The following is a 20,273-nucleotide window of genomic DNA, read 5'->3' as shown; positions in this document are numbered from 1 at the left end:
TTAGGACTCATTTCCTTTGACTCCATCTACTGTAACAACTGCTGCACCCTATTTAGTTCCGCATCGTCTGGACCGCTACTTTGTTCATCTGCCTTACAGGAAATTATTCCGAAACAATACCATGCATTTCTAGATGTATTTGATAAAAAGGGAGCTGACCAGTTACCACCTCATCGGCCTTACGACTGTCCGATTGATTTACAAACGGGGGCGAAGATTCCTTTTGGACGCATGTTTCCTTTATCTGATCCTGAGCAGGAAGTTTTGAAACAATATATAGAAGACAATCTGAAGAAGGGATTTATCCGCCCTTCCTCTTCCCCTGCAGGAGCGGGCATCTTCTTTGTGGAAAAGAAAGATAAAACGTTGAGACCCTGCATTGATTATCGTGAACTAAACAAAATCACCATCAAAAATAGGTATCCTTTGCCCTTGGTACCAGAACTTTTCCAGAAACTACGCGAGGCAAAGATCTTTACTAAACTTGACCTTAGGGGAGCCTATAATTTAATTCGAATCCGAGATGGGGATGAATGGAAAACCGCTTTTAGATCCCGCTACGGCCATTTTGAATACCTTGTGATGCCATTTGGACTTTGTAACGCTCCTGCGACGTTTCAATACTTTATTAATGACGTGCTCAGAGAATTTATTGATCATTTCATCATTGTCTACTTAGATGATATCCTGGTATTCTCCTCTTCGTTGGAAATTCATCGGGGACAAGTCTGTCAGGTTCTCTCGCAATTAAGAATTCACCAACTTTACGTCAAAGCTGAAAAATGCGAGTTTGAAAAACAGTCTATCCAGTTTCTTGGTCTCATCATTTCAGCAAACGGCTTCTCCATGGATCCTCAAAAGATCTCGTCCATTCTTAATTGGCCACCTCCTACTAACAAGAAGGCAATTCAAAGATTTATTGGATTTGCAAACTTTTACAGGAGGTTTATTAAGAACTTTTCTGCTATTATCCTGCCAATCACTCAACTTACTCGTAAACAGGTTCATTTCTGCTGGTCACCTGAGGCTCAGTTGGCTTTTGATAGATTAAAAGAACTCTTCACTACCGCTCCGATCTTAAAACATCCTGATCCCAAATTACCGTATTTTTTGGAGGTTGATGCATCAGATTCTGCAGTGGGGGCAGTTTTATCTCAAAGACATGGCTTAAAGTCTCTTCTTCATCCAGTGGCTTTTTTCTCAAGGAAACTTTCCGATGCTGAAAGAAATTATGATGTGGGAGATAAAGAACTTCTGGCAATCAAAGTGGCTTTGGAGGAGTGGAGATATTTGCTTGAGGGCGCTACACATGACATTCTTATTTTTACTGATCATAGGAACTTAGAGTACCTCAAATCAGCTAAGAGGCTAAACCCTAGGCAAGCCAGGTGGGCACTTTTTTTTCAAGGTTTTCCTTCCACATTACTTATCGACCCGGATCAAAAAATATTAAGCCTGATGCTTTATCTCGTATGTTTCCGGAGGATGAAAATATGCACTCTCCACCTGATACAATCCTGTCCAGTCATAACTTTTTACTGATTCAACCGGAACTAATTAAACAGATTCGTCAGTCAACTGTTACACTTCCTGACAAATATCGTTCTGAGATGACACAGGAGGAGGGTCTTTGGCTTTTCGGGAATAAAATTTTTGTTCCAGAGGAATTCCGGCCCATGGTTCTCAAACTATGCCATGATCATCCACTAGCTGGTCACTTTGGAAGTTTCAAAACAAAGGATCTTGTCCAGAGGAACTTTTGGTGGCCTGGTCTCGCTAAAGACTGCAAGAGGTATGTGAATTCCTGTCAAGTTTGTAGTGGTTGCAAGGGGTCAAGACTTAAGCCTTGGGGTTTGTTGGACCCACTACCTGTCCCGTCTAGACCTTGGCTCTCTATATCCATGGATTTTATCGTTGAACTACCCACTTCTGAGGTTTATGACACAATCTTTGTAGTAGTGGATCGGCTATCAAAAATGGCTCATTTTATAGCTATGCAGGGGACACCTTCAGCTAAGTCCACTGCCTCAGCCTTTGTAAGGGAAATCATCAGGCTTCATGGAATCCCAGATGACATCGTATCTGACAGGGGCTCTCAATTTACATCCAAGTTTTGGAAAGCTTTATGTAACATTCTCAAGATTCAGCTTAATTATTCCTCTGCATACCATCCTCAATCCAATGGCCAGATGGAACGAACCAATCAGACATTGGAACAATACCTAAGATGCTTTGTCTCCTTTTCACAGGATGATTGGTACCCACTACTTCTAGCAGAATTTTCCTACAATAATTCTATTCACTCATCAACTCAACAATCTCCCTTCTTTGCAAACTATGGTTATCATCCATCATTTCTGCCTAGTTCTATTGGTCAGTCTTCAGTTCCTGCTGCACAAGAGATGGTCACTTTTTGGTCCACCAACAATAAATTTCTTCAGGACAACATGGCTCGTGCTCAGGTTGCTTTCAAGAAATACGCCGATTGTCATAGAAGAGGGGACCTAGAATTTAAGGAAGGAGAACTGGTTTGGCTTTCCACTGAGAATATTAAATTGGCTTGCCCTTCTCGGAAATTGGGTCCTAAGTTTATGGGTCCTTTCCCTGTCAAGAGAAGAATTGGGCGTGTAGCCTATGAATTAGTACTTCCAAGTACATTTAAAGTGCATCCTGTGTTTCACGCATCATTACTCAAACCTGTATCAACTGAACCATTCCCTAATCAATTACAGGATCCTGTGCCTCCTGTTATGGTGAATGGAGAGGAGGAATTCGAGGTCGAGGCAATCCTTGACTCCCGAAGACGAGGTAGAGCTCTTCAGTATCTGATCAAGTGGAAGGGGTATGGACCTGAGGAGAATTCCTGGCAATCAGAAAAGGATGTACATGCACCCAGGTTGGTCAGAGACTTTCATCACAGATTTCCGGGTAAGCCAGGTCCCAGAGGGCATCCGGAGGCTGCCCCTTAGGGGGGGGCATTGTCACGGTCAGCTTATGGCAGGTTTGGCTGCCGGTACTTACGGATGTCCGCGGGTCCTGGGGTATGCCATCGGGCTCCTGGAAACAGGGCCTGGTGGTGTGCACCTGCGTGTGTTGTTGCGTGCGCGCCTGGCCTCTGCACCGGAAGTTGTGGTGGCGGGTGTGTTCGGGCACGCACGCTAAGGGATTACGCGTGTACATGTATTTCCGCTTGGAAGTACGCATGCGCGGGCATATGCGTACGTCATTGCGTATTACGTAATTAGCACCAAATGGCCTATTTAAGCCTGCTGAGATCAGTGCTCGGTGCTGTAGTCTTGCAGCAAGTTCCCTGTTTCTCCTGTGATGTGACTTATTGTCTGCCTGCCTGATTTGTCTTGTTCCGATGCTGACCTTGGCTCGTCTGACTACCCGCTTTGTTACCGACCCTGGCTTTGTACGACTACCCACTTTGTTGCCGAACCTGGTCCGTCTGAGTACCCGACTTGTTGCCGAATCTCTGCCCGTCCGAGAACCTGCCCTGCTGCTCGAATCCTGCTGCTCATCCAATCACCTGTCTACCGGATTGTTCCAGATTCAAGTTCCTGCTGGTTGGTCAAGTCCCTGCACTACCAGACTTGACCCACGGGGGCGCTTCAGAGCCACGCCCTTGGTCCTGCTAGCGCTCCTGCCCTTTGTCAACTGCTTGCCGCTGTACCCATTCCAGGGCCTCCAGTTGATAACCCGCAAGAGTTGCTGTCCTCGGCACATCGGTCTCCTTCAGAAGAGGTACGTTACACGCTCTCTGTAGATGAGAAAAAGGGGTAGATCACCCCTCCACCAGGGGTGGACACGATTTTGTAGTAGGAGAACAGAGGCGCCAGCAGAATAAAAGTGGATAAAACCTTTAAAATTTGCTTGGAGGAAGCGGTGGACTTACCTCTATAAAGCAGACACAAAAGACTGTGTGAAAAGTAGCAATCACATTTATTATATGGTACCCCAAAAGTGCAACGCGTTTCGCAGGCCGAGCCCGCTTCATCAGGCAATAAAGTGGGGACAAAACTGTAGACAAGAGACAAGTTTACAAGCAAGGCTGAGGTGACTCAGCGATTGGAGGAGACAAGAAAAAAAGTAAAGGGCAGAAATGACATCACGAGTTAGCCTTAACTATGGGCAAAAGACATGGCCCCCACCAGGAACAGAATTCTCGTTATTTACTATATAACATTCTCTGAAATCAAAACGTGGACAGTACAATACATGTAATGTAAGTAGATCAAGTATTTATCTACTTATATATGTTTTTTTTTTCCCTGGAATAGTATGGCTGATCCTACTGCTTTAAGTAGCCTTAAATAAAATTCTAATAACAATAAAATAAAAATAATAATGACCATAACATCTCAATTTAGTAGAATGAACGAGATCTCCCATATACTATTAAAGCAGCATAGAAAAAAAAGTGAATATTATCCATTGAGCAATGATTCTATATTACTTTTTCAAATATTCCCTGTTACCCTGCACTAAGCAGCAGAACTCAGAAACACAAAATATAATGCTCATAGCGGTGTCTCAATCTTCTCACTTCCCTTCCCTCCCCAACACAACCATAGGAATAATGTAGTGCTATAAACCATGACCTAAAGAGCATATATATGCGTTCCACCTCATAAAGCAACATGTCCCAGGGAGGAAGTTCAACCAAGTATGGTGTATGCAAATAACAAGCATCCCCCCAGGGGGAGTCCTTGGGACTGTAGCACATCCTCTCTAGAGAAGAGAAACTCCAGAGGCATACAAGGCTAACTGTTCCCATGTAGTAATAATCATAAAATAACACTTTTAGGGCAATAAAGTCTGTTAAGCTATATCGTCAACGCTGGATCTTCAGGGAGCAAGAAAAAAAAAATCAAAATAGCAAAAGTGTCAAAAAAAGGAGAAAAGATCAAAAGTAAACTCAAATGTAAAGCACAACATTCCAGAATTAAGTAGCAATGGCCATAGTAACATACAGAGGGGCAACGGCCCACAGCATACTCACAGATCACTATAAGACACCCTTGTGTAGTAGAGTATTGTACCTAAGTACCCAGCAGATTAAGAAGTAGCAGTGGAATATGTAGGCCCATGCCCAGTAGCATGATCCTGAGCAGTCAAACAATGTTTTCTATTTTGTGTCGTACGCCATCTTTCTCGTTGAGGCAAGGGCATTAACACATCTGCTGTAGATTAATCTGGTATAGAGGTAATCCTCAAGGCTACATTTTTCCATCCCCTTCAGGAAATCCACCAGCGTCTGGAAGCTAGCAGATTGTCCCTCTTTTTTAATCAAAAGAACATCCCCGAGAGTAAGTAGCACCTTTGTCTCAAAGAGCCATTAGCAGGGGTCTGACTGACTTCCAAAGCAGTGTATCCCGTGAAAGGTCAGAGTAGAAATTTAAAACTGTGCCAACAAAGTCCAGCTCTTTCTGTGCATGTGCTGCTGCCATGATGGCTTGCTTCGTAGTAAAGTAATGAAGCCAGCAAATAACATCTCTGGGGTGTAATAAATCAGAGGGCATTGGGCCACAAGCATGGTGAGCTCGATTGATCACGATGGGAAAGTCATCTGGCTTATCCAGCAGTTTGCGAAAGATCCCATCAAGAGACGACATCAGATCCTCCAGTCCTGTTGCTTCAGGCAGGCCTCGGATGCTAACGTTATTTCGACAGCTTCTATTCTCTAAGGCAGCCATCCATTTTCATAACATGTTCATTTAGCTGCTTATCTTGTGTTTCCAGCTCCTTAAACACAGCTCTCAGTGCATTTTCTATTCTCACTTGCCCCTGCTCCGAGTTTTCCACTCTGTCTCCCACTTCAATGACACCTTTTCTCACCTCTGCAATATCTCTCTTGTATGCATTTTCAATACATAGCGGGGGGGTGGGGGGGAGATATGCATGCCTCTATTGGTTTTATTTCATTTGCAGCCTAGGAGCGCTGTCAATTGTGTGCTGCTGTTACAAAAAAGAATTGATACTTACCAGGGGCTTTCTCCTGCCCCTTCAGGCAGTGGGCTCCCTCGCCGTCTCCACGGGCTGCTCGGATTGTCTGCTAGCTGGCCTGTTAGCTTGCCTCAGCTGTGCTTTGTCGCAGAATAATCTGTGTGAACCACCCCTAAGTAAGCTAGAGCTCAGATCGGGGAGGATAATTCGTTTATCCAGCATGTGTTATTGTCATAGCATGGTTATAAACAAAAGAATGGTGGTTAACTCACCTCATCCTTCAACCCATTTATCTGGCTTGGAACAGTTGACATTTGCTTTACCATGTCAGCTTGGATCTTTCTGATAGTTTCCAAATCTTGTTGAACTAGTAGAAGTATTGTTTCCAGTCTCAAAATGTCTTGCAGGAGAGTCTCCTTTAAACTTTGAGGAAAGCTGTGTAGACACAATGTAACCACACAATCATATTGATTCTAAAGTTTATACACACACACACACACACACACACACACACACACACACACACACACACTCACACACACTCCAGGAAAAACATTAGTTAAGGTTTGTAAACTTTTTGATATCATAATGCATGTTTTGCATTTTAAAATAGATGTGGCTACTAAAAGAAAAAAAAATGTGCCAAATACGTGATTTTAAGCGTTACTAAATCCAGCAGGTTAAATGTGAGCTCAATAGTCATTCTGGGACACTGAAGTGTTTCACTGGCCCTGACCCCTCCTCGACATGACTTCACTCCTGGCGCCTCCTCTCCTCTCTATGATGATAGATTTGTTCTCTCAATGGTGTATTGAAATCTAGGATGCATAAAGGTGTGCTGCACATGTGTGCATGCCCTAAAAAATAGGAAACAGGACATGATCAGAATCAGAATTTGTTTATTTCGCCAAGCACGGTTGGGCCGTGCCCAGAATTGGATTTGACACATTGATAGGCACAGAAAGAGTTATACAACAGAAAAGAGTAGTACACAGAGCAAGAGTAATACAACAGGACATGAGAATACACATTGTCGTTTTATACACATTATCGTTTGACGTAGAGCATTTCGGGTCTAGCAGGGACAGCGGTGTGTGGCAGCAGATAACTCTAGCAACCTAAGCAAGGCAGATAACAACGCAGCCGCTTTCAAGGTCAGATGTTAGACTGGAGACGGCTATAGGGGGGGTCAGTAGAACGGGCAGAGTTCAAGAGTCTGATGGCAGTGGGGAAAAAAGCGTTCATACGCCTAGTGGTTTTTGCAGGGATGGACCTGAACCTCCGACCTAGTTTGAGTCGCCTGAAAAAAACGTGACCAGGGTGCGAGTGGTCACCCACAATTTCCATTGCTCTGTTACGCAGTCTGGTGTTGTAGATGTGATCAAGAGGGGGAAGAGGTTTCCCAATGATCCTCTCCGCTGAGCTGATGACCCACTGAAGCTTGTATCTGTCACTGGTGGTGCAGCCAGCGAACCAGACCAGGATGGATGAGCAGAGGACTGACTCGATCGTCGCAGAGTAGAAGGACCTCAGAAGTTCTTGGGCCATACCAAACTTCTTTAGTTGGCGAAGGAAGAAGAGTCTTTGCTGAGCCTTCTTCTGAGTTGCGGTGGTATTTGCCCTCCAGGTCAGATCGTGAGAGATGGTTGTACCCAGAAGGCGGACGCTGGGAACCCTAGAGACTTTGGTACCCTCGATGTACATGGGGGGGGGGGGATTACTGGCATACTTCCTGAAATCAATGACCATCTCCACGGTTTTGGCTGTGTTGAGAACCAGCCTATTCTCTCTACACCAATTGCAGACTCTGTCAACCTCCAGGCGGTAGGCCTGCTCGTCATTCTCACTAATAAGGCCAACAATTGTGGTATCGTCCGCAAATTTGATGATTTTGACAGTCCGCAGTGTATGTGCAGTTATTCGTGTATAGAGAGAACAGGAATGGTGACAAGACGCAGCCCCGAGGGGCTCCAGTGTTGGTCACTCTGGGTCTGGAGGATATTTTGCCCAGCTTCACAACCTGGGACCTGTTCGAGAGAAAGTCTGTGATCCAGAGACGAAGGATTTAGAGATGAGCGTAATGACCTAATTACGATTTCGCGAAATTTCGCGTAATTAGTGTAATTACGATTATGGCCGTAAGTACATAATCGTAATGAAGAAGGATTTCGCGAAATTTCGCGTAAGCGTAATTTTCGCGTAATTTTCGCATTACAGTGGGTTCATGCCGTAATTTCGCATTAAACGCTACCGTAATTTCGCGTTAAACCGTAACGCTCCGTATAATATAAAAAAGCCGCCGACTTTAAGGGTTAATAGCAAAGTCCCCTTAAATGCTAAGAGCCTCAAATTTGGAGAATATATTAAGGAGATCAGGAGGAATAAGAGGAAAAATTTTTTTTTCAAAAAGACCTTATAGTTTTTGAGAAAATCGATGTTAAAGTTTCAAAGTAAAAATGTATACATTTAAAAACCCGCCGACTTTAACGGTTAATAGCAAAGCCTGCTTAAAGTTTAGGAACACCAAATTCCTAGGGTATATTAAGGGGATCAGTGGGAATAAGAGGAAAAATTTTTTTTTCAAAAAGACCTTATAGTTTTTGAGAAAATCGATTTTTAAGTTTCAAGGGCGAAAATGTCTTTTAAATTCGGAAAATGTCAGTTTTTTTTGCACAGGTAACAATAGTGTATTATTTTCATAGATTCCCCCAAGTGGGAAGAGTTTTACTTACTTCGTTCTGAGTGTGGGAAATATTAAAAAAAAACGACGTGGGGTCCCCCCTCCCAGACCTCTTTAACCCCTTGTCCCCCATGCAGGCTGGGATAGCCAGAATGCGGAGCACCGGCCGCGTGGGGCTCCGCACCCTGACTATACCAGCCCGCATGGTCCATGGATTGGGGGGTCTCGGAAGGGGAGGGGCAGCCAAGCTTTCCCCTCCCCCTCCGAGCCCTTGTCCAATCCAAGGACAAGGGGCTCTTCTCCACCTCCGATGGGCGGTGGAGGTGGAGGCCGCGATTTCCTGGGGGGGAGGTTCATGGTGGAATCTGGGAGTCCCCTTTAAAAAGGGGTCCCCCAGATGCCCACCCCCCCTCCCAGGAGAAATGAGTATAGAGGTACTTGTACCCCTTACCCATTTCCTTTAAGAGTTAAAAGTAAATAAACACACAGACACTTAGAAAAAGTATTTTAATTGAACAAAAAACATAACCACGAAAAAAGTCCTTTAATATTCTTAATTAACCATTAATACTTACCTGTCCCTTTAAAAGCCAGTTCCCACGCAATATCCTCGGAAATATACTAAACAGTTACAATATAACAAAGTTATTACAATGTAACAACTTTGTTACATTGTAACTACGCCGCACCCGACGCCACTCGCCGCTCAGCCGCCGCACCCGCACGCACCCGACAGAGCTCTGAGCTATATAGCTCAGAGCTCCCTAAGCATCTTTGTATTTGGGCTCCAAGGAGCCCCATTGGTCCTTAGCAGACCAATGGGGTTCCTTTAAATCAGAAGGAACCCCATTGGTCTGCTAAGGACCAATGGGGCTCCTTGGAGCCCAAATACAAAGATGCTTACAGAGCTCTGAGCTATATAGCTCAGAGCTCTGTCGGGTGCGTGCGGGACGCTAAGTCCCCGCCGGCTCCCGCTGTCCACCCCGCCCACATCTGTCACCCACATGTCACCCACATGTGGGTGACATGTGGGTGACATGTGGGAGAGGCGGGGAAGGCAGCGGGAGCCGGCGGGGACTTAGCGTCCCGCACGCACCCGACAGAGCTCTGAGCTATATAGCTCAGAGCTCTGTAAGCATCTTTGTATTTGGGCTCCAAGGAGCCCCATTGGTCCTTAGCAGACCAATGGGGTTCCTTCTGATTTAAAGGAACCCCATTGGTCTGCTAAGGACCAATGGGGCTCCTTGGAGCCCAAATACAAAGATGTTTAGGGAGCTCTGAGCTATATAGCTCAGAGCTCTGTCGGGTGCGTGCGGGTGCGGCGGCTGAGCGGCGAGTGGCGTCGGGTGCGGCGTAGTTACAATGTAACAAAGTTGTTACATTGTAATAACTTTGTTATATTGTAACTGTTTAGTATATTTCCGAGGATATTGCGTGGGAACTGGCTTTTAAAGGGACAGGTAAGTATTAATGGTTAATTAAGAATATTAAAGGACTTTTTTCGTGGTTATGTTTTTTGTTCAATTAAAATACTTTTTCTAAGTGTCTGTGTGTTTATTTACTTTTAACTCTTAAAGGAAATGGGTAAGGGGTACAAGTACCTCTATACTCATTTCTCCTGGGAGGGGGGGTGGGCATCTGGGGGACCCCTTTTTAAAGGGGACTCCCAGATTCCACCATGAACCTCCCCCCCAGGAAATCGCGGCCTCCACCTCCACCGCCCATCGGAGGTGGAGAAGAGCCCCTTGTCCTTGGATTGGACAAGGGCTCGGAGGGGGAGGGGAAAGCTTGGCTGCCCCTCCCCTTCCGAGACCCCCCCAATCCATGGACCATGCGGGCTGGTATAGTCAGGGTGCGGAGCCCCACGCGGCCGGTGCTCCGCATTCTGGCTATCCCAGCCTGCATGGGGGACAAGGGGTTAAAGAGGTCTGGGAGGGTGGACCCCACGTCGTTTTTTTTTTATATTTCCCACACTCAGAACGAAGTAAGTAAAACTCTTCCCACTTGGGGGAATCTATGAAAATAATACACTATTGTTACCTGTGCAAAAAAAACTGACATTTTCCGAATTTAAAAGACATTTTCGCCCTTGAAACTTAAAAATCGATTTTCTCAAAAACTATAAGGTCTTTTTGAAAAAAAATTTTTTCCTCTTATTCCCACTGATCCCCTTAATATACCCTGGGAATTTGGTGTTCCTAAACTTTAAGCAGGCTTTGCTATTAACCATTAAAGTCAGCGGGTTTTTAAATGTTTACATTTTTCCTTTGAAACTTTAACATCGATTTTCTCAAAAACTATAAGGTCTTTTTGAAAAAAATTTTTTCCTCTTATTCCTCCTGATCTCCTTAATATATTCTCCAAATTTGAGGCTCTTAGCATTTAAGGGGGCTTTGCTATTAACCCTTAAAGTCGGCGGCTTTTTTAGATTATACGGAGCGTTACGGTTTAACGCGAAATTACGGTAGCGTTTAATGCGAAATTACGGCATGAACGAAACGCGAAATTTCGCATTGAAAATTACGCTTACGGTATTTTCAATTACGATTTTAATGGCAATTACGCTACCGCAATTTCGCATCGTAATCGCGAATTTCGCATGCGTAATTATAGTAATGCGAAATTTCGAAAATTTCAGCTCAACTCTAGAAGGATTGGATGGACTTCCAGCTCCGTGAGATTATCCTGCAGGATACGGGGGCAGATAGTGTTAAAGGCCGAGCTGAAGTCCAGGAGAAGGATTCTAGCGTATGAGTTCGGCCTGTCTAGGTGGTCAGTGATAAACTCCAGGCAGATGTTGATAGCATCAACATGATAGAGCCTGTCCTTGGCCCATGTACAGCAATAAGCTGGAGGCACCATTTAGGAAAAGACAGTAAACCAACAGTCCCAATTTGCCCACCCTTTATACACTGTGTCGGGCATACAGCTTGCTGGCCTCAGGAGTCACCCATGCATAATTAATGTGATCAAATGGCTGTAAAACTTTAAGCTGCACTAGGCTAGCTAGTACAAGTGTCCAGCTCCCCTCGATTGCCTGTGATCCCCCCCCCCCAACCCCCCCGTTAATACATTACCCAGTCTGCAAAGTCCTGTGCGATCCTCCCCATAGTGAAGACCGGAGCTGTGTGGGGAGGCTGTGTGGATCGCCGCTGGATCTAGGCTGGGTAATGCATAAACGGGGGATCGGCGAGGATCGGGGGGTGCCGGACACTTGTACTAGCTAGCCTAGTGCTAGCTAAATGTTTTACAGCCATTTGATCACATTCATTAACTTTGGGGACACAAACGCATTTCTCTGCTTAACATTCCTTGAAAATTTGGTGTTTTTTAGCACCTATTGGGGCTTTGCTATTAACCTCTAAAGTCGGCATCATACCGCATATCGATTCCAATGCAGATTTTCGCAGTAATTTCTGCCGACTTTAACACCGATTTTCTCAAAAACTACAAAGTCTTTTTGAAATATTTTTTTCTGGCTCGTGTTTCTAGCTCCTATGGGGGCTTTGCTATTAAAGGGACACTTAAGTCCCCCCAAAAAAATGAGTTCTACTCACCTGGGGTTTCCAATAGCCCGCTGCAGCTGTCCGGTGCCCTCGCCGTCTCCCTTCGATCCTCCTGGCCCCGCTGGCAGCCACTTCCTGTTTCGGTGACAGGAGCTGACAGGCTGGGGTAGCGAGTGATTCTTCGCGTTCCTGGCCACAATAGCGCCATCTATGCTGCTATAGCATATATCATATACCATATAGCAGCATAGAGGGTGCTAATGTGTATGGGAACGCGAAGAATCACTCGCGTCCCCAGCCTGTCAGCTCCTGTCACCGAAACAGGAAGTGGCTGCCGGCGGGACCAGGAGGATCGGAGGGAGACGGCGAGGGCACCGCACAGCTGCAGGGGGCTATTGGAAGCCCCAGGTGAGTAAAACTCATTTTTTTTGTTTGACTTAAGTGTCCCTTTAAAGCGGATCCGAGATGAAAAACTAACTATAACAAGTAACTCATCTATATATCTTATCTAAAGTTTAGATTTAGTTTACACAGCAAATCTAGCTGCAAACAGCTTCAATAGAATATGATTATTTCTTCATGTGATACAATGACAGCAGCCATGTTGTTTGTAAACATTACACAGAGGCAGGCTTATCTGCATCTTTAACACTCAGCCTGTAAAAAAAAAAAAACTAATCCCCCCTCCTCCTCCCTCCTCCCCCCTGCCTCTGAAACCTCTGGCTAGTAATACCTCCCCTTCCTCCTGCCCAGACTGAGCTCCCATGAGCCCTTGCTACTGTCTGAAAATGCCTTGGCTCTCTGAAAACCTGTGGGCGTGGCTTGTTTAGTTTATAGGGAATTAGAGTATTAAAACAAAATCGATAAAAAATTTTGCTTGAGGAATGCCCTGTAAACAATAGGAAAGGAACAATTATGCAAAGAGTAAAAGTTCATCTCGGATCCACTTTAACCTCTAAAGGCAGCATAATACCGCATATCGGTAATGCAAATTTTCTGCATTTTACATTAGTCAACAGCGGCCAACTTTGGCAGTTAATAGCAAAGCCCCCGTAGGTTCTACAAACACCAAATTTTCAGGAAATGTTAAGCAGGAAAGTAGGAACAAGAGGAAATAAAATCTTTCAAAAAGACATTGTAGTTTTTGAGAAAATTGATGTTCAAGTCAGCAGCAATTTCCGCTAAAATTTCCATGAAAATCCACGTACCTCATTTGAAACCACAGGATGACAATATAGCCATTTGGTTCCCAACTGTTTCTGAGCTAAGTGCTTCTGCCTTACTGTTACCAATTTTTGCCTAGATTTTGAATACGCTTAGCCTGCCGCCTGCACCGACCTCTGCCTGGATTTTGACTACTCTCTACCTGCCTTATTTGTACAGTTTCACAATTTTTTAAGTTTATTCATGAATTTATTTAATTAAATACATTTTTCTTCTAGTTGTGAGAATCTGCTCAGCTGCCTGTGTAAACAGGCAGCTTTTTGACCACTGTTCAGGTCTGCATTCTGCAGGTCTCTTTAAGAGAGACTTTTTGTCTGTCTTGCAGTTTGCTGCTGAGGAATTTGCATACATTCGTTATGCAAATCCCCTACCTGCCTCCTGTGATGACTGGCAGTATAAAGGTTGGGATTACCCACAGTCCTTTGCTGGTCATTCCTTCAGGGTTTGTAGTACACACTCCTAGAGAGTGTCAGCCATGCTCTTGGTTTGAAGATCAGCTTAGAGTAATTCCTGGAAACTGTGCTAGGCAGATTCCTTAAGTGCAGTTAGGATTGTTTATCTGTTTGTTTGTTCTGTTGCTGTTGTCCTGTCCCAGCGGTGGTCGACAGGAAATGGTTCTGATCTCTGTTCTTGGAGTATAGCTGGTGCAGCGGTTGCTACCAGTTATCTCTTCTGTTCTGTCTCCTGGGATCGCGCTAGCCACTTTTCGCTAGCGCTGTGGATCTTTCTGTTCTGTCTCCTGGGATCGCGCTAGCCACTTTTCGCTAGCGCTGTGGATCCTTCTGTTCTGTCTCCTGGGATCGCGCTAGCCACTTTTCGCTGGCGCTGTGGATCCTTCTGTTCTGTCTCCTGGGATCACGCTGGCCACTTTTCGCTAGTGCTGTGGATCCTTCTGTTCTGCTACTCTGTACCTGGATTGCACTCGCTTCTCGCTAGTGCTGTGGATCCTATCTCTCGCTTGTCCCTGTTTTCGTGTGTCTGTCTTGTATGCTACGATCGCTTGCTGGAGGCTCGGTGAGGTAACCGCTAAGCAAGCGTTCGCGTCCTCTGTTTCATGTTTGTCTGTCGATGGTTAGTTAGGCGTGCTTGTCTCTATTGTGCTTATCACGTGGAGACCGCGCATAACTGTTGCGAATGAGTGCGGTGTTCGCGGTTAGCTAGCGTTTGTTGTTTTCCATATCTCCTCATTGTATTATTTGCTGTGCCTTTGCTACTCTCATGCTCCGTCTTGCTGTAACCTTGTGTCACGTCTGGCGATCGCACCTCTCGCGATCGCGTTCCTGCTTCTTATCTGCTGTGGTGTGTGCACAGTCGTGGGTTGGCGACTAATTTTATGCACACACACAATCTGTCTCTGTGCTCACTCTGAATCGCTTCTATTGCGATTGCGTTTCTTCCCTTCGTACAATTCCTGTCTGGCGTGTGTGGTAGGGCAGAGGAGCTGTTCCTCTGCACTCCACAGCTCCACCTGCCGACAGGAATTTCCCTCTGCAGGTGCATAGCACCTAGCCTGGGTGTCCTCAATTATACTCTTGTGGAGGAAATCCGCCGCGTCAGCGCACGTCTGGTGCGCTGACAACGGAGATGATTCCACAATCGTTACACTAGTATTTTATTTATATGCAGAATGTCTACCAGGCTTTTATTCTGACATATTTTGGTGAGTTATGACTTAAAGGAATACTGTAGGGGGGTCGGGGGAAAATGAGTTGAACTTACCCGTGGCTTGTAATGGTCCCCCGCAGACATCCTGTGCCCGCGCAGCCACTCACCGATGCTCCGGCCCCGCCTCTGGCTCACTTCTGGAATTTCCGACTTTAAAGTCAGAAAACCCCTGCGCCTGCGTTGCCGTGTCCTCGTTCCCGCTGATGTCACCAGGAGTGTATAGCACAAGCCCAGTATGGTCTGTGCCCGCGCAGTATGCTCCTGGTGACATCAGGGAAAGCGAGGACACGGCAACGCAGGCGCAGGGGTTTTCTGACTTTAAAGTCAGAAATTACAGAAGTGAACCGGAGGCGGGGCCGGAGCATCGGTGAGCGGCTGCGCGGGCACAGGATGCCTGCGGGGGACCATTAGAAGCCCCGGGTAAGTTCAACTCATTTTCCCCCGACCCCCCTACAGTACCCATTTAAGAATTGGAGGCCGAAAATTCTTGAAAAAAAATGTACTACTTTTGACTCATAATTACAGACAGAAATGCACCGCCAGGGAGGTTAAGCAATTGGCTTTCATTAACACCATGAATGCTTGCCCAAATAGACTCCACATCTTCACAATCTTAAAGTGGATTTGAGATGAAAAACTAACTATACCAAGTAAATGGTATTATATTATATAAAGTTTATTCAGTTTATAAAGTACATGCAGCTGCAAACCGCTTTAATAGTTGCATAGCTATTTGGGTTAAAAAAAGACATATGTCCATCGAGTTCAACCAGAGAAAAAGTACAACACCAGCCTGCTCCCTCACATATCCCCGTTGATCCAGAGGAAGGCAAAAAAACCCTACAAGGCATGGTCCAATTAGCACCAAAAGGGAAAAAATTCCTTCCTGACTCCAGATGGCAATCAGCTACAATCCCTGGATCAAGATCCTGGGCATTACCGTACCTAGTAATTGTAGCCATGATGTCTTGCAACGCAAGGAAAGCATCTAAGCCCCCTTTAAATGCAGGTATAGAATTAGCCATAACTACTTCCTGTGGCAATGCATTCCACATCTTAATCACTCTTACTGTAAAGAACCATTTCCTAAATAAATGGCTAAAACGTTTTTCCTCCATGTGCAGATCATGTCCTCTAGTCCTTTGAGAAGGACTAGGGACAAAAAGCTCATCTGCCAAGCTTTTATATTGCCCTCTGATGTATTTATACATATTAATTAGATCCCCTCTAAGGCATCTTTTCTCTAGACTAAATAAACCCAGTTTATCTAGCCTTTCTTGGTAATTGAGACCTTCCATCCCACGGATCAATTTTGTTGCTCGTCTCTGCACCTGCTCTAAAACGGCAACTTTCCTGTAATGTGGTGCCCAGAACTGAATTCCATATTCCAGATGTAGCCTTACTAAAGAGTTAAACAAGGGCAATATTTTGCTAGCATCTTGAGTTTTTATTTCCCTTTTAATGCATCCCAAAATTTTATTAGCTTTAGCTGCAGCGGCTTGGCATTGAATACGATTATTTAACTTGTTTTCGATGAGTACTCCTAAGTCCTTCTCCAAGGTTGATGTCCCCAACTGTATCCCATTTAGTATCCCATCTTATAGTATTTTATAGTTTCTTTCTGTTGCAAAGTCCGAGCAGCCATATTTTGCTTCTTATTATCACAGTGCATAGCTGCTTAGCATACACCTCCTGTCCTCTCCTTCTGCCTGTGAAATCTTTCCTCCCCCTGCCTATGAAATCTTATGCAAACTGCAGAATGCACTTTTGCTCAGAGAGGACTTAAAATTCAGCAGAGGCTTGTCTAGTTGGGATGGAGCTGCAAGCTCAGATCTGGTCATTGGACCTGCATGTTGCTAATCTAGACAAAAGTCAAATCAGGTCCAGTGACCAGATATGGCTTGCAGCTCATCCAAACTTGACAAACCACTGCTAAATGGCTGACTGTATAAGAGATAAAATGTAATGTAATTTTATAAATGAGTTATCAGATAATCTCCCCCCTCCCAATATTTTTTTTTCTTTTTTATGCATTGTTAGTGTGATGCGAAGACTGTCTACTAATTTATACCATTTAAATCTGAAACATTGTTCCTAAACCAGTTTTCTACCATTTAAATCTGAAACATTGTTTTGTGAAACAATTTATGTTGAAGATCTGGGTAGAAAGACTATACCAGAAGTCAGAACACAAGTTACTTTGGCTATTGGCGAGGGACCAGGTCTCAAGGCAAATGTGTTAGTGTCTGAGCTGCCAGAGAATATTCTGGGGATGGATATACTTCGTTGTCAGTCAATACAGACTGAACTGTAGGATATCCTCAGAAAGCATATTTGGTGAGAGTGGTGAAGACTGCTTAGAGGTCATGCAAAGTGGACACCTATCTTCAATCCTCCATCTGAGAAGCCAGTCGGTCTGAAGCAGTAAAGGCTGTCTGGGGGGTGCCTGTAGTCTATCCTGTTTTTCCTAACAAGATAGACTGCAAATAAGGGTAATTTAGGTAATTTACATAATGGTTCCTGCTTTAAATGTCAAACATGCAACACTAACTTCCTACACTGTATATATGGTTATGTGCACAGGTGCATAACTATTGGAAATCAGTAGTTCACTTAATTAATTTCAAACTCAGCCTTCTAATGGTGTTATCTTTCAAGGCCTGCACATTCAGTATACTGGGTCATATGGCAAATATAAAAAGATGCTTATTAGGATTATATTATTTTATGCTAGAAAAGTGTTACATTCAAAATGGAAACAGAATACTCCTCCAATCTTGAATGATTGGATTGCTTTGATAAAAGCCAATTTGCCGCTTTTCAAGCGCACATATTAAGCTAGGCCTCAATTTGATAAATTCGTCAAAGTATGGACAGTATGGGTAGAATCATCAGATGTGGCAGTGTTCTCCCCAGAACCAATTAGGTGGGCGGAGCGCCCAGCTATTTTCAATGACCATCCGGCTGTCATCATGCGCCCGGCCAGCTAGCAAGAGCCTGCATTGTAAACCTTTTCACTGCAGGCAAGAGCGCTTCTGGTGCCTGGCTCTAGATAGCAAAAGCTGCTGCTATACGTTGCAGGAGCGCTTCTCTGCCTGTGAGATCTCACGCTTCTTGGCAGAACAGTGATTGGCTGAGTGGGTTGTAAAGGGTTAAGCCATGCACTGCATACAGTGGGAGCGAGATCCATGAACATGTCTACTGTTGTGTCTGCACTTATAAGTGCGGTGTAGTCTGCAAAATATTTCAAAATCTGTGCAAAGTGTCCCACTGCTGCAAAAAAGTAAAAATGGAACATAGATCCTGTTTTCAAGGTATGTGCAGATGGCTTAAAAGGCCACTGTATGCGTGGGTGGGGGGCTGACTCTTGCAGTTCACATGCATGTTATTTCATATGGATGTTATTTGCTGCTGGGTTAGAGGAGTATTGCAGATAGTGTACAGGGGCCAGCACCATACTCATTTAGTATGATGCTGACCCGATGTATACTATCTGCAATACTCCTTGACCACAGCAGCAAATAACATCCAGATGAAATACCATCCTGATGAAATGCAAGAATCCCCCCCCCCCCCTTTATAAATGACAACCGTCCCACTTTTCCAGAGTCCCTCTACCAGTCACTTCTGTTCCCCCTGTCAATAATCCAGTCTTTTCCTCATCCAATTCTGCCCGTTTCTCCCGTTTGGCCTATCTTTCTTCACACTGTGGGGTTTGCCCTCCAACTGTTCCCTTCCCTGGCATTGGTTGTTATTTTGTTGTTTTATTTGCTATGTTAAATGAATTGATGAGGATGTGTTTATATAAACAGTACATATTTTCATCTTACTTGAGAGTCAGGTTCCTTTTACACTGTATGCATTTATTGCATTGCAACGGACAACATAATTGCATTGCAAACAATGCAATTATATTTTAATGTTAAAGAGAACCCGAGGTGGGTTTGAAGAATATTATCTGCATACAGAGGCTGGATCTGCCTATACAGCCCAGCCTCTGTTGCTATCCCAAACCCCCCTAAGGTCCCCCTGCACTCTGCAATCCCTCATAAATCACAGCCACGCTGCTGACAAACAGCTTGTCAGAGCTGGCTGTGTTTATCTCTATAGTGTCAGTCTGCTGCTCTCCCCGCCTCCTGCAGAACTCCAGTCCCCGCCTGCATCCCTTCCCTCCATGCTGATTGGAGGGAAGGGACGGGGGCAGGGACCGGAGCTATGCAGGAGGCAGGGGAGCAGCTGAGACTGACACTACAGATGTAAACACAGCCTCACAGCATGGCTGTGATTTATGAGGGATTGCAGAGTGCAGGGGGACCTTAGTGGGGTTTGGGATAGCAACAGAGGCTGGGCTGTATAGGCAGATCCAACCTCTGTATGCAGATAACATTCTTTAAACACACCTCGGGTTCTCTTTAAGTTCACATTGATGCATAACCAGTGCAGTGTTTTCCATCGGAATAACAAGAAGCACACTGTGTTTACAGTGGCAGTGAAGCATACTACACTGTACTGTAAGCAATGCATTGTACTTCTAACTCGTGATGCGACTTTCATCACCATTGTCTTTCAATCCTATTGGATTTCAACACTTACATGCATAGTGTGAAAGCTACCAAGAAGTACTTTTTTCTACATTCAGGTTACAGGTTTAGGTCGCATTCACAGTGGTACGGTGCTTTTTAATTCGACGTTAGTCGCAAAGCGTCTGCGTTTAGAGGTAACGCACTGCAAGCAGTGAGTTCCCACAACACAACATTTTTTAACGCGACTTTAACGTTGCACTGTGAACAATCCATAGAATTATCATTACAGTGTGGTAAGCTGCGTTATAAGACTTTATAACGCAGCCCCGCAACGTCCCACTGTGAATGCCACCTCAGTTGCGTGTGGTCCGGTATTAGTCATGGAGAGAATCCGAATGCCGCTATCGACGCACTCCCGACCCGCCGGCGATCGTGCAAAATCTTCCGCACGGACGGCTCAACAGGAATCGACGGGAACAATTGATTTCGGACGGAAATCGATCGTTCTGTCAGCGTTTGTGCAGCGATTTCACAGCAGATTCGATCACAGTGATTGAATCTGCTGTATATCGGCGGGAAAATTGTTAGGTGTATGGGCCCCTTTAGTCTTCCTCTTTTTTTGAAATGTAAATGATCTCACCAAAGCTTAGAACTATTCACTCTAAAGGCTCTATACCAGGCATGGGCAAACTTGGCCCTACAGCTGTTAAGGAACTACCACAATGC

At 44.8% G+C, this 20,273-nt stretch overlaps 1 protein-coding gene across 5 annotated transcripts in view; it reads right to left on the bottom strand.

The window, feature by feature from the left end:
* Positions 1-20,273, bottom strand: part of SUN2 (Sad1 and UNC84 domain containing 2) — a 981,481-nt gene that overhangs the window by 327,214 nt on the left and 633,994 nt on the right. For all 5 annotated transcript variants that reach the window (XM_068253600.1, XM_068253601.1, XM_068253602.1 and 2 more), the window contains one exon: positions 6,222-6,384. In XM_068253600.1, coding sequence (XP_068109701.1) covers positions 6,222-6,384 — 163 coding nt within the window. The remainder of the gene's footprint in view (positions 1-6,221; positions 6,385-20,273) is intronic.

The sequence above is a fragment of the Hyperolius riggenbachi genome, chromosome 9 (assembly GCF_040937935.1).
Source record: "Hyperolius riggenbachi isolate aHypRig1 chromosome 9, aHypRig1.pri, whole genome shotgun sequence".
Lineage (NCBI taxonomy): Eukaryota > Metazoa > Chordata > Amphibia > Anura > Hyperoliidae > Hyperolius > Hyperolius riggenbachi.
The sequence above is the reverse complement of the archived record's forward strand: the minus strand, read 5'-3'. Positions and strand labels throughout refer to the sequence as shown.